Source organism: Lutra lutra, chromosome 10, assembly GCF_902655055.1.
Source record: "Lutra lutra chromosome 10, mLutLut1.2, whole genome shotgun sequence".
NCBI classification, from domain to species: Eukaryota; Metazoa; Chordata; class Mammalia; order Carnivora; family Mustelidae; genus Lutra; species Lutra lutra.
The window spans coordinates 78,531,131-78,558,765 of NC_062287.1; the positions used below are offsets into that span (position 1 = coordinate 78,531,131).

Sequence of the window (27,635 nt, forward strand, 5' to 3'; positions counted from 1 at the left end):
GGGACACTTGGGTGACTCAGTGAGTTCAGTCCTGACTTCAGCTCAGGTCATGATCTCAGGGTCCTGGGATCAATCCCAGCATAGGACTCCCTGCTGAGCAGGGAGTCTGCCTGTCCCTCTGCCCCTCACCCCACTCATACTCTCTATCTCTCGAATAAATAAATGTTTAAAAAAGATTTAGTGTTCCTAAAGAGATGAATATTAGGATAATATTTAAGGTTTCCAGGCTTCATTAGTTAGTTAGCATTGAAGTAAATAATCCTCTCTGTAAATTACAGTGAGCTGTTATGAAGTCTTCTCCTTCTGATTAAGAATATGAAGTGTACACTTTTATTTCTCAGATATACTTGGACTTAAAATATGAGAAAAGACAGGATTCCAGCTCCTTGTGGAAATAGTAAACTTAAAGGCTTATTATGCAAGAAGTATTTCCAGTGGGAAAATAATGCCATTGGATCTCACTAATACAAAACAGAACAGAATTTATTTTGTGCACTTTCAAAATTATGAATTTTTGAGTATGTATATATACAAATTCCATTGTATTCATTGTCCTTGAGTCTGATGTTGCCATTGTACCGTATTTCACAAGTCACATTGATCTCTTGGTTGAACCTGTTTCTCTCTCTCTCTTTTCTCTAGCCTGAGCAAACCATTCTCGGAAGGACTGAGAGCTCTCAAGCTGAGACAACAAAGGAAGAAAATTCGAACAACACTGAGTGCAATTCTCAAAATGTAAGAATAACTTAAAATGATTTTCATAGCATTCAACAGGAAAATAAGAGCATAAGAATTTTAACAATTCTAGTTTAATGCCACCATGAAATATTCTATATGTGATATCTACTAGCTAAACATTATACTTTAAAATTTGAAAAAACAAGTGTTCTTGGGATGTCCATGAAGTAGGTGTTCTGTTAGGAAATGTAACCAGACTCTTTGGAGTGTTATGAAATTGAGTTGTCAGAGAGGTAAGAGAGCCAAGAGGGTAACCACATGCCCAACAAAGGCTTCCGGCTACAGCAAAGAAAATAAGGTAGAACAGATACATAAGTTAATGGAGTCTGTCTTTTTTTCTTTTTATTGGCCGCCAAAGAGAATTTAGAAATATGAATTTCTCAACAATTTTGCCTTCAAATCTTTGTATATTTGAACATGTACCAATTTAAAATATAATAAAATTAATGAGAAGTAAAAATGAAAATCTCTGCAACATACTTGCAGATGAAGAACTCAGGAAGGTTTTCTGTAGGAAGGAACATTTTGCTAAAGGCAAATAGGTCTCTGACAGTGTGAGTAAATGTGCAGAGACAAGGAACCATCAGAATAAAATGACTAGAGAAGAGAGTGCAGGGAGTAGTGGTATATATGCCTAAAAGGATAATTTGGGACTTAAATATGAGAGACCCTGGATTCCCAAGATAAAGAGTTTGGGCTGAATTAAGGTTATAGTTGAGGTTTTCAAATGTTTATGTCCAATTAACTTATGAGATCATAGGGTTAATTTTAAGGAGAATGTTTTTTATTTCTTGATATATTTTCTTAAAACTACCAAAAAGTCATTTTGCGATATAGACATATACCAAACCATTATACTGTATGCTTAAAACTGGGTTGTATCTTAATTGTGTATCACTTTAAAAAAAGGGGGGGGAGGAAAATTAAAGAATTTTAGAAGCCATACCCTTATAAGTAATGTTGAGTCTTATCCTTAGAAGTACCCCTTTGAGCTCTTAGATTAAGAGGAATTCAGTTGCCTTATTCCTGTGTCTGTACTGATCATGAGCATATGTGTGCCTTGAGCAAACTGTTCTTGTAATGAGGTGCTGGACGCATCTAAAAGGGCAAAAGAACTGGGACTTCACCAAGCTTACCAAAAAAAAAAACAAGATGGTCCCACTGGAGACAAAGCTGAAAAGTTCTATGTGTTTTGCCAACAGGATTCCCAAAGCAAAGTTCTGATCTACTTTTCTTATCAGGAGTGAGATCTGCTGAAAATCATAAATTGTTGTTTGTTTGCTTGTTTGACTCTCCTTCTACTTTTATTGTCCTTTTTTGTCCCTAATAATTCCTTCCCCTTCAATAAGTCTCATAAGCAGCTGCTACCTTGTTGCAGGTCCCAGTCTGGGTCCATTCAAAAATCTGCCTCCATCTGCACCAAGGTGAATGCTCTCGCTCTAACCTGACCTCTGTCTAGATCTTCGTCTTTGGAGTTTCTTGTTCTAAGAAGCTACAATTTGTCGTGCAGAGAGTGCTCAGTATTCATAGGCTAAGGACTCAATTACATTTAAAGTCTGTGAGAGTAATATAGATGAGTGAAAGACACCAGATGTAAGCAGTAGAAATTAGTGGAACTGGTGTGAACATCAATTTTCAAATTTTAGAGCTATAGTTCTTAGCTGTCCTCAAAATAGCATCTCCTGGAGAGTTCTTTAAAAAATACCAATGCCCAGAGCTGATGCTGGAAAAATTAACTCAACATCTTGGCGTGTGGGATCTAGACATTAGTTGTATTTATTTTTTCTATTACTCCAGGTGATTCTACTATGTGGTTGAGTTTTACTGACAATGTATTTCGCATGTAAATGATAGTAAAAATCATGCGGGGAGCTTTTAAAAATTAAGATTCTGAAAAATTCTTTAAGAAATTATAAATGAATAGGACTAAATGAAACCTCTATTTTCTTTTTTTTCTTTTTTGACATGGACCTGGTAAGCCTCTTCGCAACCCAGGTGATTCTGAGGTGGATGGTTTGTGAGCCATAATTTGAAAAAGTTTGGTTTAGATAAGATATAATCATTTTAATATATTGTTTAGTAATGGATTTTCTGCTACTCCTACTCTCTTATATTTACATTTTAAAGAGGGAGCTGCCTAAATTAGACTCATAATGGTAATATGAAAAACTGTGTATGACTTTTGATAGTGGATAGGAGAGATCCATAGCAAAACCCTTCATTTATTATGTAACCGTATACAAGACCAGTGTTGATATAGGACTATGGAATTGATCAGAAAGCTGTTATGTGATTTTATCCACTGCTAAGCTCCCCATGAGAACTCTAGTGAACCGTCATCACCCCAAGCTACAGTAACCAGAGTATGATTAATTTTAAGCATGGAGAACTTAGTTCCTCTCCAGCATTCCCCAGTGTTGAGACCAATTCTGCTGATTATTTCAACCTTACAGAAAGAAAACAGGAAAATCTATTTTTCTTTCTTTCTTTCTTTCTTTCTTTCTTTCTTTCTTTCTTTCTTTTTAGATTTTATTTATTTATTTATTTGAGAGAAAGAGAGAGCAACAGAGAGAGCACATGCAGGGGGAGAGGCAGAGGGAGAGGGAGAAGCAGATTCCCCACTGAGCTGGGAGCCCGACATGGGGCTCCATCCCAGGACCTGGAGATCTCACGACCTGAGCTGAAGGCAGACCATCAGAACCACCCAGGCACCCCAAAGCAGGGGGATCTTTGGATCTGTGAAAACTGCTGTTATTCAGCTTGTCTAAAATCACTCAGAATATTCTCATTTGTGTTTAATCTCATGAAATGTGGTTGCTTCCATTTTAATACAACAACATGAAAATACCTTCAGCTTCACTTTAACAAGCTGCAGACTTAGCTCTAATTTGGACTGCTTTAATTGAATGTTCAAATGAGGTATCCAAACATAGTTTCATAAAATAAAAGCAAAATAAATTTACTCTTTTCCGAAAAAGGGATTAGTGCATTTTCTGTTGTAGGAAAGATAGTTATATTAGAATTATGGCCTCCTTATTGTCTTTATTTGGAGATTAAGTATGGTGTAAAGTGATGTGTATGGGTGCCAAATTGACAAGGGGTGAATTTGTGATGGTTAAGTTTATGCATCAACATGCTCAGAAGAGCTGGTAAAGCATTATTTCTGAATGTTTCTGATGGGTGTTCCCATAAGAGATTCGCATGAAATCAGTAGGCTAAGTAATTTAATTGGATTGGGTGTGAATTTTCTAATCCCTTGAGGACCCACATAGAACAGAATGGTGGAAGAAGGATGAATTCTTTCTCTCTTTGAGTTGGGACATGCATCTTCTGAGAGCTGTTGGTTCTTTGGCCTTCCAACTTGGGGACTCAACCAGCAGCATACCCCCCACTTTTCCTCAATTTTCAGGTCTTTGGCCTCAGCTTATCATCAGCTCCCCTGGTTCTCAATACTTAAGATGTGGATTGAATTATATCACCCAGTTTCCTGATTCTCCAGCTTGCACAGGCATGGCATGACATATCTCAGCCTCCATAATCACATGAACCAATTCCCATAATAAATCCCTTCTTGTATATGCATGTGTATATCCTATTAATTTTTTTTCCTCTGGAGTACACTGACTAATACAATCATTTTTTCCATATTTGTATTCTGCATACTTTGGGTATATTTTGAAATAATTGACATCTGCATCTTATGGAAGAGGTTTTTTTAATCAAATTAATCAGTGCAACTTAAGTTTTATACAGTGGAAGTAGATGGTAGTTGTTAAGGTACATTTTCATATTACTGGCCTTATTTGGCAAAATTATAGTTGGCAGTTTTATTCCCATTTCTTTTTTTTTAATTTGTTTTTCTACTCCGTGAAATTCAAAAAACTAGAAACTACCAAATGAGGACATTTAAAAAATAATAAAAGTATGAAAAAATAGGGACCTGAATGAAGCCAGTAACAGAAATAGTTGAGAGAAGGAAACCAACAGAACATCAAACTGAGAAATCCAGAGGACTTTGTGATCAAGTGAAGATGCACAAATGAAGACAAAAGTCTAATAGGGACCCTGACTTTCATGTTAATTAATTAAGGCAATTATATTGTTGTTCTCAGATCAAATAAAGTATAGGAGGAAAAATTGTAAGTTAATTTTTGTCCATTTACTTCTTTTTTTTTATATTTTATTTATTTATTTGACAGAGAGAGATCACAAGTAGACAGAGAGGCAGGCAGAGAGACAGAGAGAGGGAAGCAGGCTCCCTGCTGAGCAGAGAGCCTGATGCGGAACTCGATCCCAGGACCCTGAGATCATGACCTGAGCCGAAGGCAGAGGCTTAACCCACTGAGCCACCCAGGCGCCCCTGTCCAGTTACTTCTAAACAGAAGAGGTTCATGCTCTCCTAATAACTAGAATAAACAAAAATGTACATTAGAGCTTATTTGTAAAACAATGATCATTTAAAAAAGGTTTGTTGAGCTGTAATTTGCATGCAAAAAAATCACACATTTTTAAAAAGATTTCTTTATTTTAGAGAGAGAGAGAGCATACATGTGTGAGTTGGGGAGAGGGACAAAGGGAGAGAATCTTCAAGCAGACTCCCCACTGAGCGAGGAGCCTGTCTCATTCATGACGCATGAGATCAGGACCTGGGCTGAAACTACAAGTCACACACTTAATTGACTGAATGACCCACGTTCCCCTAAAACCACACATTTTTAAGCATATATTTCAGTTATTCATGAACTTGATTGAGTCATGCAGCTGTTAGCACAGTCCAGCTTTAGAACATTTCCATCACCCTAGCTAAGATCCCCATGCCTTTTTACAGTTCATCTCTATTCTCACCCTCAGCCCAGACAGACACTAACCTAGTTTCTATCTGTGTAGATTTGCCTCTTTATAAATTTTATATAAGTTCATCATATAACGGGGAGTGGTTAGCATCTCATTTCCTTCACATAATGTAAGGATTTTGAGACTCCTCCATGTCATAACATGTATCAGGAGTTTGTTACTTTCTGTTGCTGAATAGGATCCATTTTGTGACTGTACCACATTTTCTTTATCCACTCATCAGTTGATACCTTTTGGATTGTTTCTACTTTTTGGTTATTTTGAATAATGACACTGTGAACATTCACATAAACATCATTGTGTGAACATAAGTTTTAATTTCTCTTGAGTAGATCCCTAGAAATGGAATGAGATATGATAAATTTTTTCCTGACTTTTTAAGAAACATGGTTTTCCAAAGTGTCTGCACTGTAAATGCAGTGTTTGCATTTATTACCTAATCTCCCTCTGCACTTCCCCCTCTCCCTGCTCCTGCTCTCTCCCCACCCAATAAATAAATAAAATCTTTTTTTTTTTTTTTTTTTTTTTTTTTTTTTAGAGAGAGAGAGAGAGATCACAAGTAGGCAGAGAGGCAGGCAGAGAGAGGAGGAAGCAGGCTCACTGCTGAGCAGAGAGCCCGATGCGGGACTCGATCCCAGGACCCTGAGATCATGACCTGAGCCGAAGGCAGAGGCTTAACCCACTGAACCACCCAGGTGCCCCTAAATAAATAAAATCTTAAAAAGAATTTGTTATAATGACTATATTCTCCCTATTGAATTGCTTTGGCACATTTGTCAAAAATAATTGACAACAAATCTGAATTCACTTCTTAACTTCAATTGTTTCATTGATCTATATATCTACCCTTAAGCCTGTACCATACTTTTCTCAATTACTGTAGCTTTATGGCAAGTTTGAGATTGGAAAGTTAAACTCCCTTTACTTTGTTCTTGTCTTCAAGATTGCTTTGGCTATTTTTAATATCTTCCATTTCCTTGTTAATGTTAAGTTCAGCTTTTTAATTATAATTAAAAAAAAAAACTGTTGGGATTTTGACAGAATTTGCATTGAACCTATAGATTAATTTGGGGAGAATTATTGTCTTACAATATTGATTCTTCCAATATATAAACATGGGTTATCTCTTCATTTACTTACATCTTTTAAAATTTCCTCAGAAATATTTTGTAGATTTTCAGTGTATAAGCCTTGCACTTCATTCTCTTTATTCCTAATTTTTAAATTCCTTTTGATGTTATTATGAGTGGAACTGTTTTCTTAATTTTATTTCCAGATTGTTAATTGCCAGCATTTAGATGGGATTAATTTTTGTATATTTATCTTGTAACAGAACAGAGTTTCAAGTGACCATGAGCTCCAACTCAAACTGTGGTGACATTTGCAAAATAACTACATGAAGTTGCAGTATTAATTTCAAGTAATTGTAATGCTATATCCAGAATAAGGAAGAGAAATCCCTTATCTGATTTTACTTATCAGCCAAGACTGATAAAGCATGTTCCATTCTAGAAATGACACTGTTAAGCTCAACCACAACAAATGACGTGTATCTACTAGAGCTTGAGGGGAAAAGCTCAAGAGGAGATTCAGTATATAATGTTGATCAGTTTCACTTCTGTTTCAACCAGTTACCTGATGTGTAGCCATGACTGCTTAGCCCCTTTGAGGCTCATTTTCCTCCTCTTGATGGAGGGAGATAAATGTTGCCTACCTTGTATGACTTGTTAAAGGTTCCAGTGAGATAGTCCAGCTTAACACCTAGTTTATCATGGACACATAGCAGGTCCTCAATAATTGTCACTCTCCATTCCTTTATGCAAAGCTATGCCTTTCACTTAAAACCTCAATAAATATTTTTGAATTGTATATTTTAGTCAATTTCTCAAAAGAGAAAAAACTATAATGTGAAATAGGAGCAGTCTTGTTCAGTGTCATTCTCTAGGGCAGAACCAGATGTTGCCAGTGAAAACAGCTATAAGAAGGAGAATATTTCAAATATAAAAGTGAACTCTTAATGAAAAGTATATGAACACAGAATCAGCCACTGGAAGACCTGGTGTGTTATATGATTGAATAACGAAATACTGGGGCGCCTGGGTGGTACAGTCAGTTGGGCATCCGACTCTTGTTTTCCACTTGGGTCATGATCTCAGACTTATGGTATTCAGCAGTCCATCAGGAGCCGTGTTCAGTGCCAAGTCTACTTAGGATTGTCTCTCCCTCTCCTTCTTACCTCCTCCCTACCACCATTGGCTATCTCTCTCCCTCAAACAAATAAATAAATAAATCTTTAAAAAAGATAATGAAAAACAACTGTTCTGGATGTACTTGGGAAATGAAGACTAGTATGGAGGAAAAGAACTATCATGTGAGCATCTTGTTCAATTCCAGGATTCTGTGATCATTAGCAACCTCACTGAGAGCTGATGAGAGAGCATACAATCTCTTGGGAAAAAATAGCAGAAGAGATGCATTTTGATTCCTGTTGGTAGATCTGATACTAAACAATATAGTAGAGAAAACCTTGAAATTACAAAAAACCTAGATTTTAATGCCAACTTTCCTATTTTCTAACATGTCACTTTTGGCAAGTGATTTTATAATCTAGATCCCTTATCTATATAATGTAGATCAGTGATTTTTCAAACTTTTGCATGCCTATGATTTACCAGGTCAGCGGGTAAAACTGCTTGTGGTCAAGCTTCACTCCCATTGATTATTAATCAGTAGATCTGGGGCACAGCCCAGGAGTGTGTATTGTTCTAATTAACTTACCTAGATTTTCTTCTGTCAAAATTTCCTGGCAAACATTTTGAGAAAATTTGATGTTGATTTCTTACAGGTTTGTCGTGATAATTGTATATGATATGAAATTAAATACACAGTATTCAGTTACATAAACCCTTATTAGTTCGTTCTTAAAAAGATGCTTCATAATTTAAATATCTGAGATCTTCATATTTTCAATGTCAAGATCCCAAACTTGGAATTGGAGATTATACATTTTCGTAGATATCTTGTGGGTTCATTCTATTTCCTGCCCTATGCAAGCCAGAAATGGTCACCTAGGAAAATGTCCTCTGGATTTTTTGCCTTCTGCCTTTGTTTTAGTAGACTTAGAAAATTTTAAGTAGATCACCAAAGTCTTAACAGCATATCGGACTATCAGTTTGGTGTGTGCTTAAATTATTTTGAAAAGGGCTTTACTTAAATGATAATAATAAAGACACACGGGGAAAGCAAAGGATGTACCTGCTCCATCCCATTTGTCTGAAGTTTGCCAATGAGTCTCATATTGTTTAACAGCAAATCAAGACTTAAAGACATTGCACATTCAATTTTAATTTTCATTTAGGAATTAAGACTTAATGCTAATGTAAATGTGTTTCACAATATTTCTGACTCCTATAGGTAGCAAACATTTAATTTTTCTTAATGTGCTGAGAAAATGAAAAGCAGAATAATTTCTTTTTAGCATCGAGAGGACGAGCTCTCTTTCTTCCTATCACACCTGCTTGCAAGTCCCTGACCAAAGGGAGTTTATTTAACAACAAGTATTAACTAGGGAATTGAGAGCGGGAAATGTGCAGAAAATAAATCTTAGAGCTGTGAGTAGAAAATGATGCCAGCTTTTTTTATGCTAAAACAATTTTGGCAGAGATTTAACAAATCCTAGTTTGCTATTATATCCAGTATTCATTGTGTAGTATTTGATGGACCTGATGAGTGGTTGGCAGATGCTGCACTAACAAAATTTTCTAAGCAAGTCATGGCCTGCTATAATTGGGCTTAGAGACCACACAACAAACATTATCATTCTGGGTTACATTTCATCAGACATCTGAAGAGGTTGGCTTCATACAAGGTATTGTTACTGTGCTGGGGTGTTTCCTTCAAGAAGGAACAGACATGCCTCCAGATAATGTAGCATGGTACATAGTTTCATAAGGTCTTCATAACAGATTTCTGTTTTGCTCGTTAGATATAAATCTCCATGTTACCCTACTATAGCATCAATTTAAAGTTGCAAGAATGTGAACTTAAGTGTCAGTTCTTATCAGAAGTTGCATAGAAAGCATGATAACAATGGTTAACTTAGTAATGACTCCTGGGGCACCTGGGTGGCTCGTTCAGTTAAGCATCTGCCTTAGCTCAGGTCATGATCTCGGGGTCCTGGGATTGGGCCCCATGTCAGACTCTCTGCTCAGCAGGGAATCTGCTTCTCCTCTCCCTTTACTCCTCCCAAACCCTGCTTGTGCACATGTTCTCTCCCTTGCTCTCTCTCACTCACTTTCTAACTTGCTCTCTCTGTATCTCAAATAAATGGGTAAAATCTTTAAAAAGTAATAATAATTCTTTGATTCCCCCTGTCTTCCCTGAAAACACCAAATGGCTTTCTCTTCTTGGTTCCCGTAGTGCTTGGTTTATACCTATATTTTATCCTGTATTGCAGTCCAGTTTGCATGTTGAATATTTGTACAGAGTTCATATTTTGCACTCGATAATAAACTATTTCAGGACAGAAACAATAAAAATATTGGTATTTTCTTCAGGACCAAGCAAAATGCTCATTTAGTAGGTATATATTAATATTTCTCTAAAACATCCAAAATTATGAAATTAGACAAGGCTGTGGTTTTCAAAAGCTTAGCTATTTCATATCGAGTACTAAATAGTGGGGTGCCTGGATGGCTCAGTCAATTAAGCGGCTCCTTTGCCTCAGGTCATGATCCCAGGGTCCTGGGATCAAGCCCCGCATCAGGCTCCCTGCTCGGTGGATGTCTGCTTCTCCCTCTCCCACTTCCCCTGCTTGTGTTCCTTCTCTTGCTGTGTTGCTCTCTGTCAAATGAATAAAAAAAAGTCTGAAAAATAAATAAGTAAATAAATAAAGTACTAAATATCCTTCTGGAATAAATATGACAAATTTACCATTATTAGTATAGACAAATTTATTTATTAGTGCAGAAAGGTGGCATCACAGAAAAACTTAGCCAAAATATATTTGTGTTTTTAAGTAACTTGGCACTTAATTCCATTTTTTTCTCTGTAATATTTGAAAAATTCCTTCTTTTTAGCCTCTACCCTGTCACATATTTTATTTAAATATGCAGAATCAACTGGACTCTCTACCTGCCAGAGGTATTTTTTTATTGGTAGAATTTCAGATTTCCCAGATATACCTTGCATTAATTAGTTTGAGTTCTTTTAGTGTTTTAGGGAAAGATCATAAGAGATGTTATAACTAATCTCTCCTGTGAAGTAGGACCAAACGTTTAATACTAATACCAAAGTTATAGTGATCAGCAGGATTAGAGATGTAAGCTCAAGGACTTTAAATGAATTTCTGATAATTCATTCCATTAGCTTTAATTCTTAAAATACTATTCATTATTTCTGAGAGAAGGAATAGAGTGTAATTTAAAATAAACAAAATGCAGAATAAGCCATTTTCCTTTCATAGGCTTTCCAATGATTGTTAATTTAGTCATAGAGCTCATTGTGATTTTTGTTAAATGAACATTTGTTAAGAGTGAACCCTGGGGGGGCGCCTGGGTGGCTCAGTGGGTTAAGCCGCTGCCTTCGGCTCAGGTCATGGTCTCAGAGTCCTGGGATCGAGCCCCGCATCGGGCTCTCTGCTCAGCAGGGAGCCTGCTTCCTCCTCTCTCACTGCCTGCCTCTCTGCCTGCTTGTGATCTCTCTGTCAAATGAATGAATAAAATCTTTAAAAAAAAAAAAAGAGTAAACCCTGGGGGGCTAAATAATGAGCCACAGTTCAAGAAGGATCATAAGGCAAGGGAAAGTGAAATAAAGGACCTCATTAGTCACAAATTTTGGAGGAAGTACAATGCATAAGTCACTGGGGCACATGGGGAGGTCAAGGCAGGGGACAGGCAGAGAGGGAGCCCCAGAACTTGAGGCACATGTAGTTTTTTTTAGGGTTGGTGGGTAGAGTGCTTTGGGAGTCCTTGGCTAGGCCTGACAGGTCAGTTTAAGCTAAAAAGAACTGGAGTCTTGTTAAGATCTAAAGAAGGGGAAAGGGGGAGAGTCTTATCTAAGGAACAGAAAAGGCGAAGTTGGGGGTGGGAGGGGGAGGGTAGCAGACAGGAGAGGCCTTTTATCCCTGGTCTTTGGGGAAGTCATATCAGGAATTCACACTTTCTTATGACCCTGCTGGCTGTATCTGGGACCTGACCTCCTAAGAAAGGCTAGAGTCACTTCCAGGTCCCCGCAGACCTCTAAGCCACACAAAATGGGTGCTGAAGCAGCAATATTATGGGAATTTAGCTAGACTCTTAAAAGTGCCCTTTTAAAAAGGTCATTCTAAATATGACTTTATTTTCGTAATTTCTAAAAGGGATATTTGCATTGAAGCCAAAGACGTGCCTGTATCATAATGAAAATCATTTTTGAAAAAGATTTTATTTATTTATTTGAGAGAGAGAATGAGCATGAGTTGGGGGGAGGCTCAAAGGGAGGAGAAACAGGCTCCTTGTGGGCCTTCAATGTACAGCTCCATCCCAGGACACTGGAATCAAGACCTGAGCCAAAGGCAGATGCTTAACTGACTGAGCCACCCAGGCGCCCCATAATGAAAATCTTTTAAGACAACTCAGTGCCTAAGTTAAATTAGTTAGAGTGATCTGATGATTTTGCATTGAGGAGGGGAAAAACAAAACAAAAAGAATAAAGGCATCCAAGTTTAAAGCTATTTAGGAATAATGAGCTGTAGGTTAATAAGACTTTCTTTTTCTTGCCCTGTTAAATCATTAACCGAAAAGGATGAGACAGGACGAGACAGAAAGAGCCAGGGACTTGCGGGGAGGGGTGGCAGCAGCAAAGCCTTTGGCAGCGTCAAGATTCTCTAATGACCAGGGTCAATGTGTTCATACCAGGGTTGTGAAATTGAAGTGACTGAGTATCAGTGTTTCCATTTGCATAGGATCCAAATATTTATTGACAAAAGAGAGACATTTTGATTGAAGGAAGCATAAGCTGAGGAAGGGAAAGAAAGGATAGAAACCAAACTTAACTGAGCACCTATAATGTGCAAGATACTCTATTAGGAACAATTATATATTTTAATTTAATCTAATAAATTTAATTTAATTTAATCTCTTCCAGCAACCCTCTCAAATAGGTCCTATTTTGCCTACCTTAAAGATAAGATATCTTACTTTATCAGGAAGATAAAGTAACTTTTCCAATTCCAAACAGCTTGTAACGGCTATAGGAATTCTAACCTGGGATGGCCTAACTCTTCACTCCCTGCACCTAGCCAAGTTCCCTGTTTTATCTCATTTCACATTGATGTCACTTTGAATATCAGCATTATTATCCACATTTACAAATGAGGAAAAAGCAAGGTTAAGTTGGTATTTTCCAGACTTCATTCTACTGGCAAATGCCAGCCTGGGATGAAGTTTTCAACAGTTCAAATGTAGAAAATGAATAAAGAGTCAAATAACAAAATATTAGTGTATTTTCCATGAGTCAATCAATCAATCTCTCTCTGTCTCTCTATCTCTCTGCCTCCCTCTGCCTCTCAAGAATAATTCCCTTTGACTCTGGATCCTTTATATATATTTTGGTATTAAAATGTTCTTTCTTTTCTGAAACACTGTTGAAATATAGGAGTGTGTTTGTTTGGTTGCTTTATTTATTCCAGTGTCAAAATTTGAAGCTGACAGTCCTGATGTTTATTATTGGTGTTTAACTTTATTCTTTTATAAAATACTAAAGTCCAGGAAACTCAATGTTCATTAACTTACCCCATTGTCACAGATGTGGGAGATGGAGTTGGGACTCAAATTTACTTACACATGGCTCCAAAGCCTGGTATTTCCACATTAAAATGAAGGTCCTTGGGATGTCTGGGTAGCTCAGTCAGTTGGGTCTCCAGCATGATTTCAGCTCAGGTTGTGATCTCAGGATCGTGAGATCGAGCCCCGTGTCAGGCTCCATGGAGTCTGCTTAGGATACTGTCTCTCCTTCTGCCTTACCCCACCCCCATTCATGCTCTCTGTTAAAAAAAAAAAAAAAAAATCCATATAATTATTAGGATGCACCAGCATTACATTCTTCCCACCATGCTGGGTTTGTGTCAACTACATAGTTTTATTGTTACTTTGCCTGCTCTTTGGCCATAGTATAACATTTTGTCAGACAGCTAGCTGTTCATGGCTCAAAAGCACAGGAACAAACTGGTTATTCTGGTGATGTTGGTGTGTATGTGAGAGATAAGTATAATCACTTTAATAAAGATGTATTACTGGCTTATCCCATTTCATAATTTACAGACCCAGCTATGCTCTTCATTAGGTCTTCTGTATAATTGAATAGGTTGGCTGCATATTGAAGCAGCTGAACCTGTGCATGTTTTCCTCATCAGTCTCTGTATTTTATCACTTGAGTTTCTGGATATATGTATATTACTAATTAGGTTAAATTTTACCTAACTGAGATGGAATGTTTTGAAGGCCTATGCTAGCCTTTGATTGCAAAATTTTATGAAATTCTCAAGATTACTATTTAATTTTTTTTGTTTTTTAATACAGAAAATCATTCCTTTGCCTAATTAATCAATTATTCACCAAACCTAGTTACATCTCTATCTCTTTTTCAGCAAGTAAAGTTACATTTTTTTTAATCATACATGCATGAGGGAAAATGACATCTGAACTTTTCCCTTTTGTTCAAGAAAATTTTAGATTCAAATTGATAAGGAAGAGCTTAAAGTGTCTAGGCACTGTTCCAACTTAAAAATCAGATTTTTAAATGAACTATATTCTCCTTTAAGGGAAACCATACATAGATAAGCAGTTCTTCTAAAGATGGTTGTAGGTCATTGAAAAGTAACAGAACAGCCACGTCCCCCATGAAAGAAGAAAAAGAGGAAAGAAAAATAAGAGAGAGAGGAAGAGAGAGAGGGGGTAAAAGCAGAAGGAGAAGATGGAGGGAAGGAGAGAGGGCAGGATTGGGGTAGAGGTGTAAAATGGAGAGAGAAATGAGTAGTTTTAGACAGACAAACAGATGTGTTATGTGTTATTCGAAATCAACAAAAAATGTTAAAACACAACAAAATTGTCTGTTTTGTTCTCCCCAACTTTATTGTTATGCTCTGACATTTTGTCAGTATCAAGAGATTATTTCTGTCTTACATGCACTTCTTATGCATCACTGTGATTTGAACTGTATGATTTTGTATTACATGTTTTTAGCTTAAGTGTTTTTCATATTAATATATATCCCACAGGTGTTGTCTTCATGATTTACGAATTATTTCATCTTATTACTTTATCATTATTTAATTAATCAGCTTAATTATAGTCAACCATTTTTTTTCTTTTTTACTATTATACAAATCCCAAATTAATACTTCTGAGTGAAAAGGTTTTTTTGGTTTTTTGTTTATTTGTTTGTTTTTTAATGTGGCTTGTTTTCTTCAGAGAGACACTATCCCAAGTGAAATATAGTGGATCGTGAACATATTAAAAAGCCATCGTATCTATCTTATTAAATTATACTCCAAAATATCTGTATTAATATATTTCCACACCGACATTGTAAAAGAGAGAAGTAGAGAAAGAGAGCAAGGGAGAGAGGTCAACTCATCATGCTGGAGCCAACAATACATGCATAATTTTTGTTTGTTTCCTTGTTTGACAGAAAAAAAATAGCTTACAATTATAAGGATGACTTAAAATTTTTTGGTGTAGTTAGGTCATGTCATTTTTCTTCAATGACATGAGAATGGCATTGTATTAATGCAAATGCATCTGAAAAAGTTCCTGTAGAACTACTTTTCCTTCCAAACTGTGTGAGCCACATATATTATTATGTACACAATTATTTGATGAAAAAGTAGTGTCAGGGAGTCTGCTATGATATAACTGCTATATGATATGGTATGTTTATAGAGTATCTCATATGTATCAGGTACTTTGTTCCAGGTGGTTTACAAATTCACTGTTACCTTCATTATCATCATTGCTACTACAATATATTGAGACCTTAATAGTAAGAGGCCCTGAGTTAAATGCTTCAAGTCATTCTCTTACATAATCCTTACAAACATTTATAAAATAATATTGTTCTACATTTTACAAATAGGAATATTTAGATTGAGAAAAAAATGAATGACTTATTGCAGACCACGAAACTAGTAAGCCGTAGATTTAAGGATTTGAGTAAGACAGACTTCTTAGCCCACAGGTTTAACCACTACCTTATTCTGTTGAGTCATAAAATCTCTTGTGTAAAATAGCACTTTTCACTTCTTTCCAAGATTGGCAGTTCTACTCCAGGTTGTACCAGAAAGAATTAAAAGAATGAAAGTAATTATTCTAGAAAGTATTGGGGAACGAGACAAAAAATAGTCAGTGTGGGGAAAAAAAGTACTGTATATGTGTGTGTATTTAACAACAGTAATAAAGAAAAAAATCTATGAGCCTGAGTAGGTGACAGCAGAGACTCATTCTCTTAATGCCCAGTCATTTGTCTTCTGAGGCTTGGCTGTAGTTCATCAAGGTGAGTCTGAAGGCCACGGTCCTATATCACATCTCACTTGTTTAAGAAAACAGTCTCCAAATTCCTCATCCCATCCATCTCCCCAGTCTTCTGTACTTTATAGGCAATGGGAAATCACAAATTTGTGTATGGGGTGGTATTTTTCTAATTTGTTTTGATCTGATTGATTTTTTTATGCAGAGAGTTGGCATGATGAAATATGTTAGGAAGACATTTCTGGAGGTTGAGTGGCAGATGGATTGGAGAAAATAAGGTTAGAGAGAATTGGATAGTTTAGTTCAATAATCTAGGAAGGAGATAAAAGGATAAACCCCATGATCTCTGAAAGATAGAGGAGATTAGAGTCTAACATACTGAATTATTTTAATAAAAAATGGTTTACCGACTTACCCGTGGAAAGACTGTCAGCTGCTCTCATCTGCAAGTTTCAATTCTGCAAGCCAAGATAACAGAATCCTCAAGCAATGAGCTCTCCTGAATGTATATGTAACAATTAAGCTATATTACATGTTGTTCTTGTTGTTACTTTTCTTAGATTCTGACCAGTGCTTATGAGGGGAAAAATCTCAAGATTTACTATCTCTTGAGTTGAGTTGTGATGAGAAGTTAAACATATTTTGATAACAGGTAGTGTAGAAGTTTCAGACACACACAGAATGCATATCATTTGAATATGGACATTTTTTGTTACTGTTCTTTCCGTTGCAGGATTCAGTTTAGTAAGGACTCATGAAATAAGTTCTGAAACTCCAACTCCAGATATTTGAGTATTTAAATCTAATTTCTGAAAAATTTAACCAAGTTTCAACTTCCTGTCACCCTTGTGAGTTGAAGGGAAAGGGAGAGGCCTGATGGGTCCTAGTAGTCTCCGGTATAGTGCAAATGACAGACAAGTGCTTATAAAAATGGTAGATATTCCAAAACTTTTGCTGGGCGAAGAAAGTTCTGGTGAGGGATGGAGGGTTTTGTTTTGGTTTGGTTTGGTTGTTTGCTTTTTAAAGATTTATTTATTTATTTGAGAGAGAATGCATGCATGCATGATGGAGGTGGGGCAGAGGGAGAGAATCTTCAAGCAAACTCCCCACTGTGTGCAGAGCCCAACGCCAATGCGGGGCTCAGTCTCATTACCCATGAGATCATGACCTGAGTGAGGGACAGTGGTGTTTTTTAAGCAGTGTTGTATGGACTGAACACTTCATGAATCTCTATTTTTTTTTTAAGATTTATTTATTGACTTATTTACTTAAAATACTTATCAGTGAGAGTGCATGTACACAAGCAGGGGTAGCGGCAGGCAGAGGGAAAATCAGGCTCCCCGCTGAGCAAGGAGCCTGATGTGGGTACTCCATCCCAGGACTCTGAAATCATGACCTGAGCCAAAGGTGGATGCTTAATCAACTGAGCCAGCCAGCTGTCCCTTTTCTTTCTTTCTTTTCTTTCTTTTTTTTTTTTTAAAGAAATTTACTAATAAATCTCTTTAGATTCCAATGTAGAGAAAGCATTGGCTTATAAACTTCCTTTGATAAGTAGGCATATCATTGCAGGATATTTATAGTATACCTGTCTCTCATAATTGCAAAACTGAATATGTATATCACTGCTTGGCCTACAAGTTCTTCCGTGAACCGTCCCTATTCTAGTTATCTCACAGTAGTGACTATCTCCAGGCCTCAACACTGTTACCTTTGATGTGTTCTCCCACCCCAGAAATATTTTGTGTTAAAAATCATGTCTTTAGTAAAACTATAAAATATAACCTGGCAATTAAAATGTTATAAATTAATGTTATAAATTAAGATGTTATAAAGGTAAATAATAATGTGAGAAAAAAGTAGTATAGAATCTTAGAAAGATCCCGCATTAACAGCAAGGTGGACATGGGTTTAATTGGCAACAATACCTTTATGGCCTTGAGAGCATTATATAGCTGTTGATCTCCTCATGTGTAAATATGAGGGGTTGAGATGAAGGGGGGGCAAAGAGATTAGATAATAAAATGTGAAAGGAGGACTGTTATTAAACAGAGAATTTTAAGACAGTGAAAGAGCCAGCAATATCAATAGCCATAAAGACACTGGGAGAAAGAATTGGAAAAGATGGGACACCTGGGTGGCTCAGTGGATTAAAGCCTCTGCCTTCGGCTCAGGTCATGATCCCAGGGACCTGGGATCAAGCCCCGCATGGGTCTCTCTGCTCAGCAGGGAGCCTGCTCCCCCAACTCTCTCTCTCTGCCTGCCTCTCTGCCTACTTCTGATCTGTCAAATAAATAAATAAAATCTTTAAAAAAAAAAAAGAATTGGGAAAGAGATTATCTGTTATTATTACATTTTTTAAAAAAGCATCTGTATATTAAGTTCATACATTTATTTTTATTTTTTTAAAAGAATTTATTTATTTAACAGAGAGAGATCACAAGTAGGCAGAGAGGCAGGCAGAGAGAGAGAGAGAGAGGAGGAAGCAGGCTCCCCACTAAGCAGAGAGCCCAACGTGGGACTCCATCTCAGGACCCTGAGATCATGACCTGAGCCAAAGGCAGAGGCTTAACCCACTGAACCACCCAGGCGCCCCACATTTATTTTTAAATTATAACCCCCCCAACGAGTTTTTATTTACAATTTAACTACCAACTACCTTCACAAAGTATGGAACCAATACATTAACTATAGTTAAATTTTCAAAACAAAGGTAAAGCAATACAATAAGTTACTTCAGGCTCGTGTGATATCACATAAAGGTCTTCTGCCATAATATCTGTATTAGTTTCCAGTTACCAATTATCATGGAATGAATGGCTTTAAGAGACACTAACTATCTCTCACTTTCCATGGGTCAGGAGTCTGGCAAGTTTTAACTAGGTCCTGCTCATGGAGTCACAAGAGCAAAATTAAGGAGTTGGCCAGTAGGAATCTCAAGCTTGTGTTTCATTGGATAAAGCTTTAAATATATCAACATCATTTTCCATACCTTGAAACTTCTGTTTTTCTCATCCTTTCTTTAAAAAGACATATTTATTTATTAGAGAGAGAGTGTGTGGTCACGCCCACGTGCAAGTGGTGGGAGGAGCAGAGGGAGAGAATCTTTCAAGCAGATTCCCCCTGCCCCACCCCAGAGTGGGGAGTCCAAAAGCAGGGCTCTGACTTACCACCCATGAGATCATGCCCTGAGTTGAAACCAAGAGTCAGATACTTAACTGTCAGAGCCATTCAGGGGCCTCTCTCATCTTTTTCCCTCCCCCCCCCAAAAAAACCCATTGTGTTAATTTTATTATTTTTATCTATAGTGTCAGAAGAGAAGCATTAGTCCTAAGTGATTTTGCATCCCTCCAAATCAGCACTCATATCTCCATTTTCTTTTCTCTCTCCCTTCTCTCTTTCACTTCTGTGTGTGGGAATTACATGACTGTTGATTCTGCCCCATACCTCATGTGTAATGTCAGTGTCACTCACCATAATTGTTGGTGTGTACTCATTAACAACGCTAATACTAATATGAAAGAGAGTAGAAGAGGGAGAAAGAGGAGAATGTTTATTGTTAGAATTTATACTGAATATTTTTGTATGTTTTCTCATCATAATTCTGTGAAGTAGCTCCATTTTACAGCTGAAGAACTGAGGCCCAGAGATAAGTGACTTATTGAGTCATTTTATCAAGATCACCAACGAATAGACATTAGAGCTAAACCTCAAACCAAAGTCTATTTTACTCCCAAAGCTTTGTAACCATGTGGTGTTTTGTTTTGTTGTTGTTTTTTTGTTTTTGTTTTTGTTTTTGTGGTTTTTTTTTGGTCTTCCTTAAGTACAGTTGTCTGGAATTTTTGGTAGTCTGGGTAATGTTGGCAACCAATGGGAGAGGGTTCCATGAAGAAACACCCCCTTTATGTTTTCACCAATGAATGTGCACTTTATCAGTGGCTATAGGGTTGATAAGATGCTTATTAAAGCATGATACCTGCAAGTTACAATTATGTTGCTCTTACATCTGTTGCCTCTCTGAGAAACACTAAGAATTTTATGAAATTCATCTCATGAAATTTCTACAGTGCCTGTGAGGCACAGAAAAAAAATAAATTTAAAGGTAGTGTTCATTAGAAGATCAAAGTATCAAAAAAAGTTCACATTATCTTTCAGCCATATAACATTTTCTTTAATGTTGAAGTTTAATAAGTTTTCATTGTTCAGATGATCAAAGCCTTGTCTGAAATAGTCGGCTACGCTTGCATTAATGAAAGAAAAAACTCCACTGCAAATCCTATAGTCTCTTCCTCATGAGAATGACCTCAAGTGAAGCACCACACAAGGCAGTGTTTTGAGGTTAGATTTAGGAAATTGCTGTATGTCCTTCTAAGAGATTTGTAATGTATTTGTGCATTATGAAGAAGTGGATTTCAAATTTGACTGTGCGTTTGAATTGTTGGGGTGTTGATTAAAAATGCAAACCCCATAGTCGCTGGACTGAACTACCATCCAGGAGTGTTATGTTTTAACAATCACCTTATGTAATTATGTGGACAAGTCATTTAAGACCAGAACTTTAGGAAATTGCATGCTAAAGGCTTTGAGAAAAACTACTTTAAATACAACTGTTTAATGTTTAAATGAACTTTTCCCCCAAACATGTAAGACCTACAAATGCCATTATTCTAAAATATATTTTGGGAAGGCTTATACTTTTCAAGATACTTTCTGCATTGATCATGTTTCTTGAGCTTGATTTCATACAATTATTTGTTAATTTCTCAAAGGCTAAATGCAAGCATGATAAAAATGCAAGCCAGTTGTATTATCACAATGAGAGTAGAATAACTATAACATTCTAAAGAAATTTTAGAGTCCAGATGTAATTCAAACCCACAGAACATAAAAACAAACATGTTAATTAGTTAGTGTACAAGGTTCCTCTGTGCCTCTGCCTACAATTCTTTGGGATAAGGTAGCCAAGGTTTTGATTACTGATTTCTATTATTATAGTTGTTATCTTACTTTGCTACTGTAATGTAGGCTTCTATAGAAAAAGGGACTCTGTGTAACCATTTTGGAGTCTCAATTAAACAAACAAATCTGATCATATGAAAAATCAGGTGTTTATTGAAATTCTGAAGGACTAAAATATTTTCATAACCAATGAATTTCATAGCGAATCATATTTTCATTATTATTTATTCAGAGATTTCATATTGGCTCCTTGTTATCTGTTGGCCTCGAGCTGGAAGGTACAGCTGATAAATGTCACCTCTATCTTCAAGGATCTTACAATATATTAAGCAGCTAGACATGCTTATACATATAAAAACATTGTTAAGTGATCCAGTTTTTATATGCAATGTACCTTTAGAGCAGGAAAGTATGACTGAGTGCATCTACTGGTGGAAATGACATTCTAGGGAAGGCATGAATAGTTGGTTGTCAGGATGTCACAGTGGAGAGAGACTTTGAGGAAGGTGAGGTGGCTGGCATAAATATAGGCATGGAATGGTAAAGGAATGTAGTGTGTATTCCACTAAGAGCAATACAGTGCCAGAATAGGAAGCGTATGAAAATAACTTTGCTCTAAAATCTGAATTGGACTAGGTTAAGTCTCCGGTAGAACCTCTTTAGTTGTCATCTACTTGTGGAATTTATAAGATGTTGGGTTTCGATGGCCATTTTGGTCTCCTCCTTGCTGTCAGATCCCAAGGAAACAAACGGACTTGTTCAAGTTCAGAGCTACCCAGTGGCTATGGACTCTTCGACTCCTGGGCTCTGCTGTACACATGGAAAGGATTAGAAGAAACTACCGCCACCCCTCAAACAGCAGCATATTCTTACAATTAACAGTGTTTGTAGTTACTTTGAAAATATGTTTAAAATAAAGATTAAGAAGAGATGCCTGTTTAGCTCAGTCAGTTAGGCGTCTGCCTTGGACTCAGGTCATGATCCCGGAACCCTGGAATCAAGCCCCACATGGGACTCCCTGCTCAGCACAGAGCTGCTTCTCCACCTGACCCTCACCCCACTCATGCTCTCTCACTCTCTCTCTCTCGCTCTCAAATAAATAAATAAAATCTTTTAAAAAAAATAAAGAGGAAGAGAAAAAAGGGAGGAAGGAAGAATGAAAGACAGTATGGAAAGGGGGAAGAGAAGAGAAGCAGACAGGGAAGGAAGTCAGAAAGGGAGGGAAGGAGAGGAGGAGAGAGCATGGAGAAAGGGAAGGAAAGGAAAGTCAATATTTTACCCTTGGTTAAAATGGAAACGAATCCCAATTGGAATACGAGGCCAGCAGTTCTTCTTCAAAACTGTTGAGACTAATAAAGAAGATGAGAATTCCTAGTTTGTAAAATATAAGATCTTATTTTCCAAAATAGGATCTTTTTTAAGGTACCCAGGAGTTTTTGCTAGACAGATTGTTGACTAGACTGTTAAAACCTTGCTTCGGGGCTTGCGGTACTCATGTTCCTGCAGGTGTATAGACCACCGACATATCTAAGTCTTTGAGTCCAGATGTGTCACAGATACAATAGTTCTATAATTCTTTACTTCAGTTTAACTGTTTTTGCAAAGAAAGAGCTTTCCACTGGAACGGAATTTTGTTATAGTAGCTGATTTTCATAAGCATCACTAAGATCCCCAAACCACCTGTGAGGGCTTGACCTCTCCTTGGGCTCCCACTCAGGATGTGATGAGCTTATTTTGTCTCTAGCTTGCCCTTTCAGCTTGCATCAAAGTAAAGGAAGTTTCTCAGTGGGAAGAATTCAAGGGAATTTTTCTATCCCCTCCTTCATTTAATTTAACTACATTGATCTATTTTCATTTGCAGCTTTTACAAGAGGGCAGGACCTGCTCAACGAAGCACAAAGTCGTTCCCCTAATCAATGCTACTGCAGAACCAGTGACTGCCCCAAAGGTATTTTATTTGTTTGTTTTGATTCTGTCAGGAAGAACTCGAATCCTTTGGGTCCAATGATTTTCTCTAGCTGAAGCAGGGATGTTGTATTAACTGAGGCCCTTCACCTAGGGCCTCTGGACTTTCTATGAGCACTGTGCCAGCCACTGAGTTTTTGGTTTGATCATCTGAGGTCCTCAGAAGAACAGGGTGAGGGAGGTACAGCCCCCAACACACACACACACACACACACACACACACACACACACACACACACACGAAACAAAAATAAACAGATAACAAAAAGCATGCATCTATTCTTTGTGGAACAAAAAAAGATAAAAGGAGGGATTTGGGGAAACAGAGGACATAGCAAGAATGACATATCCCCAACAAAAACAAACAACAAACACAATTCAGGAGCTTAATTCTGAACTTCCTTCTGTACTGTTCTATATTTGACCAAATATATTATATCATAGCAATTCTTAGGGATCATTTCACTTAACACAACATTTCTTAACGTTTGGGTTAGATTCATCAGAGTTGAATGGTTTAGCTAAAGTCTTCACAAAATAGTTTTTGAACTATCTTGCCATTTGTAAACAGTATTTTATGTACTTCCATGAAATAAAAGTATTAACAAATTTACATTTATTTTATTTCGGTCTAGCATTCATTTTCTGTATTTGTTGACATATATAAATTTATATTACTTTTGTTAGGATTTTAATTTTTACCTTAAAACATATATTTATTTTAACTATTCTAATTGTCTTTTCTGTATTGTTTGACAGAAATTGCAAATGCCTCCTTGTACTGAATGTGAGGTGAATAAAACCCCGGAAAAACAATTGACCAGCTTTGAAGGGAGGGCAACTAGAGAAGAAAAAATACTGTAAATATCAAGAAACTGTGTTAAAAACATCCACTTATGATTGTCTTCATACTCTTTCCAAACCACAGGCTTGATGGAAATACTAAGTTTTTAAAGCATGCAACTTTTTCACAATTTTCTGTAACTTTATATAAAGTAGTCTACAAATTTTCCAAGAGATTCCAGGCCAATTATGATCCTTAAGCAATAACCTAATTAAAATGGATATCCACAGTCATAAATAGTCATTGTCATCAGTAAATTGCCCAGCATAAATTGGTCAGTTCTGAACTCAAATGCAGTGAACAACATTTAATCCTTCTGGTTCATTGGGTATCTAGTTCTTCTATGATCTAGTTTTGAAATCAACTGGAGGATGATAAAAATTTTGTGGATCCTTGGCATTCTTAGAATCCAAATTGCAACCATATCATAAAGATTCTGTTCCACATTGGCCAATGGGAGTCACTTTAAGGTTGGAATCTGTGTCAACCTGAATATGTTGTTTATTTGAGGGTGTTTATTGCCATTCTTCTTATTATTTTGAACCATGTCTAAATAAAGTCAAGGCAATTCTGTCAGATTTTTAGTCAGTTAACAGAATTCATTAAACATGTTTGGTATGATGTAGACAAAATATCTGGATGAATGACTGAATTTCTGACACAATTGACAAGATCTTTTTTGGCATTCTATAGACACATCCCTATGGTTGTCTGCTGGACATTACTCCAAGTTAGGAATTGAGTTCCTTGAAATGCTTGGCAAGATTTTGTGTGTGTGTGTGTGTGTGTGTGTGTGTGTGTGTGTGTGAAATTTGGTAGTGGAATGTGGGATGACAAGAGGGTTGCAAAACAGAAATATACAAGCAGATAATACACATTTTAAAATGGGGAGTTGATGAAAGTAAAACAGCCATGTAGAACCAATGAGCCCAGATATGTATATTTTGAAAACAAATGTATTACTGAAACAAGTCAACAGCTGTGATCATCGCTGAAGTTGGGTCTCTCCATAGGAATACCACTAATCAAATAAATCTACCCCTGAATAATCTAAAATGTAGCTCACGAGCAATAGGAATTGATACATGAATAATAGTCTGATTGATAGGATTGATAGCATCAAACTTAAAGACTCAAATTAATGCGTTAAATGATTCAGTTAGGTTGTCTGCACTGAATATATTCACTTCTACTAGCTAGATCCATTTTGCAACACATAAAGCATACATAACAATTGGTTTTATAGAATGGATCTGCCAAACTACAGTTAATATATTTGGAGCACTGCATCTTAGAAGATATTGTTAATTTAAGAAAGGAAGGGAGAGAAGAAGGGAGGGAAGGAAGGAAGGAAGAAAGAAAGGAAAGAAGGGAAGGAGGGAGGAAGGAAGGAAAAATGGAAGGGAGGGAGGCAGGGAGGAAGGAAATCTGTAATTAATGGATGAACTTAAATTCTGATATACAATGGCACACCTTTGATCTCAGTGATGTAGTCCAAGAAATTTAGTGGTTTGGAGGAATGTCAAATGATCATAAATAGTATAAGTATTATTGTGATATAACCATGTGGCAGTTATACTTGTGGAGTAATTCAGTGTCATTTATCAGTATTTTTTTTTTAGATTTCAGGCTATCCAAAAAAAAAAAAAAAAAGAGAGAGAGAGAGAGAGAGAAAGAATTTATTTTATAGATGGTCCTTAGAGGTTTCAGACAAAGTGACCAGGATAGAAGAAAAAAAATCAAGGTCCAAATTTTCCTCTGATGACTCAGCTCTAATACTCTTTTAATTCTATGAGATGGAGTATTGCTAGTTTCTGAGTTCTGTTCCTCATAATTTCCCCACTGTACCCAGAAACCCTAACCATCTCCAATGATTATAGAAGGAAAGCTGCTAATTTATTTTAATTTAGGTTCACTTCCCCACACCCACCCTGTGCTCCAACTTCCCTCCATGGACCCTATGGAAAGTTAATCACCGTTTCACTTTAGCACATGTTTTGAGGCAACTTTGAAACTAATAAAAAGAGAATCGAGCTGATATTTTCTGAAATTTCTATAAGATGTTGAAAGATGAGAATTTGGCTTAATATTAATCAAATTTCAACAGTTTCACTTGTAAATTATTTTTCCCAAGCTCTAAATCTCTAGTATGTGACAATAATCAATGTGTTTCTCTTAATTACTGGCATGATCAAGTGGGCTTTCCATGAGTATAATGTATAGGTTTTTCTTTAAAAATAGATGTCATTATGCATCCTTCAGAGTTGACTGTGGTTTACGTGTTGCATTATTTGTTTCAAAACAAAAAGGGATCGTAGCAGAAGTACTTTATAAATACTTTTAAGAAATATTATGCAAGTTCCTTTTAATAGTCAAAGCGCAGAATTCCTTTTTTTTTTTTAGTGTATTATGTGACTTTAATGAATGCATTTTATTTTTTTCAATTCTTAATTGCTTTAAAATAGCATCCAAAAGGTTTAAAATGCTTTACTTACATGTGCGGTTTTGTCCATAAAAGAGATGCTGTCTCTTATTATTTCTTTTAATTAACAGCTAGATAAATTGATGTTGTTTTTGAGGCGTTAACATTCATAGACTAAGTAACTACCCTCACGTGGAAGGAAATATTAACTGACATGTTAAATTCAGGTAGTGTAATTCTATTACATGCCTGTAATGGTAAGCAGTAAAAGATTAGTAAAGATTTGCGGAATATAAATTGACTCCTATTGAGAAACAAATATACTTTCCAATGGAATAAACTTGTTTTAATATAAGTACTAATGAAACTTAACAAAAACATACTTCTCTAGTTATTTTAAAATATTAATCTATGCTATATAGCCGTTCTAAATTAGTTCATTTGGGACTTTGTTTTTCCTTTTCTATGCATTACATTATATGTAAATTGGATGAGTGCCTAAAATGTATAAGGCCTGAATGCTGACTGTCTATCCAATGCCAACATGCTCAGAAGAAAAGTGACTCATTCAGTAACTCATCTAGATGTGGTTTTCTGTGTGATCTTAAAATCTCTGAATACTGAATATACTAGATGACTAACTTTTTTTTTAATCATTCCTTAAGCATATGTTTAGCATTATAATGCTATTTCAGACACAATTCTGTTTCATAAAATATACTGGATTACAAGTCTAAGAGAGGTGAGAAGCAGACATTTACTGTTTTAGATTACAGTGTGGAGAGCTGGATTAAAACAGTATCTGTTGAACTTTGCTCTAATGGAATCTTATTCTTATAGCTCAGGTACTGTAAGTAGCATTAGTGGCCGCAGAGGCTGAAATGATTACTGATACCATAGAGTGAGGTGAACTGGGCAGACCTAGAGAGTTATGAAAACATAGACTTGTTTATTTAGGGGATGTTTTCTTAGTCATGTGTACAGTCTTAGATCCCCCCAAACTATTTGTTGGATTATGTTACATATATCAATGGTCAATGGTAAAGAATAAAAGTTACTGAAAGATGGCCTATTTTTCCTCAATAAAGATTTGTTACCAAGACTACCATGTATATCCTCCTACATCAACTAGTTGAAAAAGCAAATATTAACATTAAAAATAGTACTTGCTTCTGTGTATCCAGAAGTAAGGACTTTTTTGAAATGTCACCCTGGGAGTGTCTTCAACCTCTCCTGCCCATGTCTCAGAAATCTTTCATTTTATTTACGGTGTTTTATTTTTCATTTTGTTATAATAGATGTTGTAGATTTTTATATTTTTTGTTTGCAAATGAGTTTCAGGTGCGCAGAA

The 27,635-nt window shown here is 36.4% G+C and overlaps 1 protein-coding gene across 1 annotated transcript in view; it reads left to right on the forward strand.

Moving 5' to 3' along the window:
• LUZP2 (leucine zipper protein 2) overlaps nt 1–27,389 on the forward strand; it is a 479,539-nt gene extending 452,150 nt beyond the window's left edge. Inside the window, exons 10-12 of the mRNA XM_047692979.1 lie at nt 643–735; nt 22,915–23,001; nt 23,778–27,389. Of these exons, the coding sequence (XP_047548935.1) occupies nt 643–735; nt 22,915–23,001; nt 23,778–23,882 (285 nt within the window). The 3' untranslated portion in view covers nt 23,883–27,389. The remainder of the gene's footprint in view (nt 1–642; nt 736–22,914; nt 23,002–23,777) is intronic.
• The last annotated feature ends 246 nt before the right edge of the window (nt 27,390–27,635 follow it).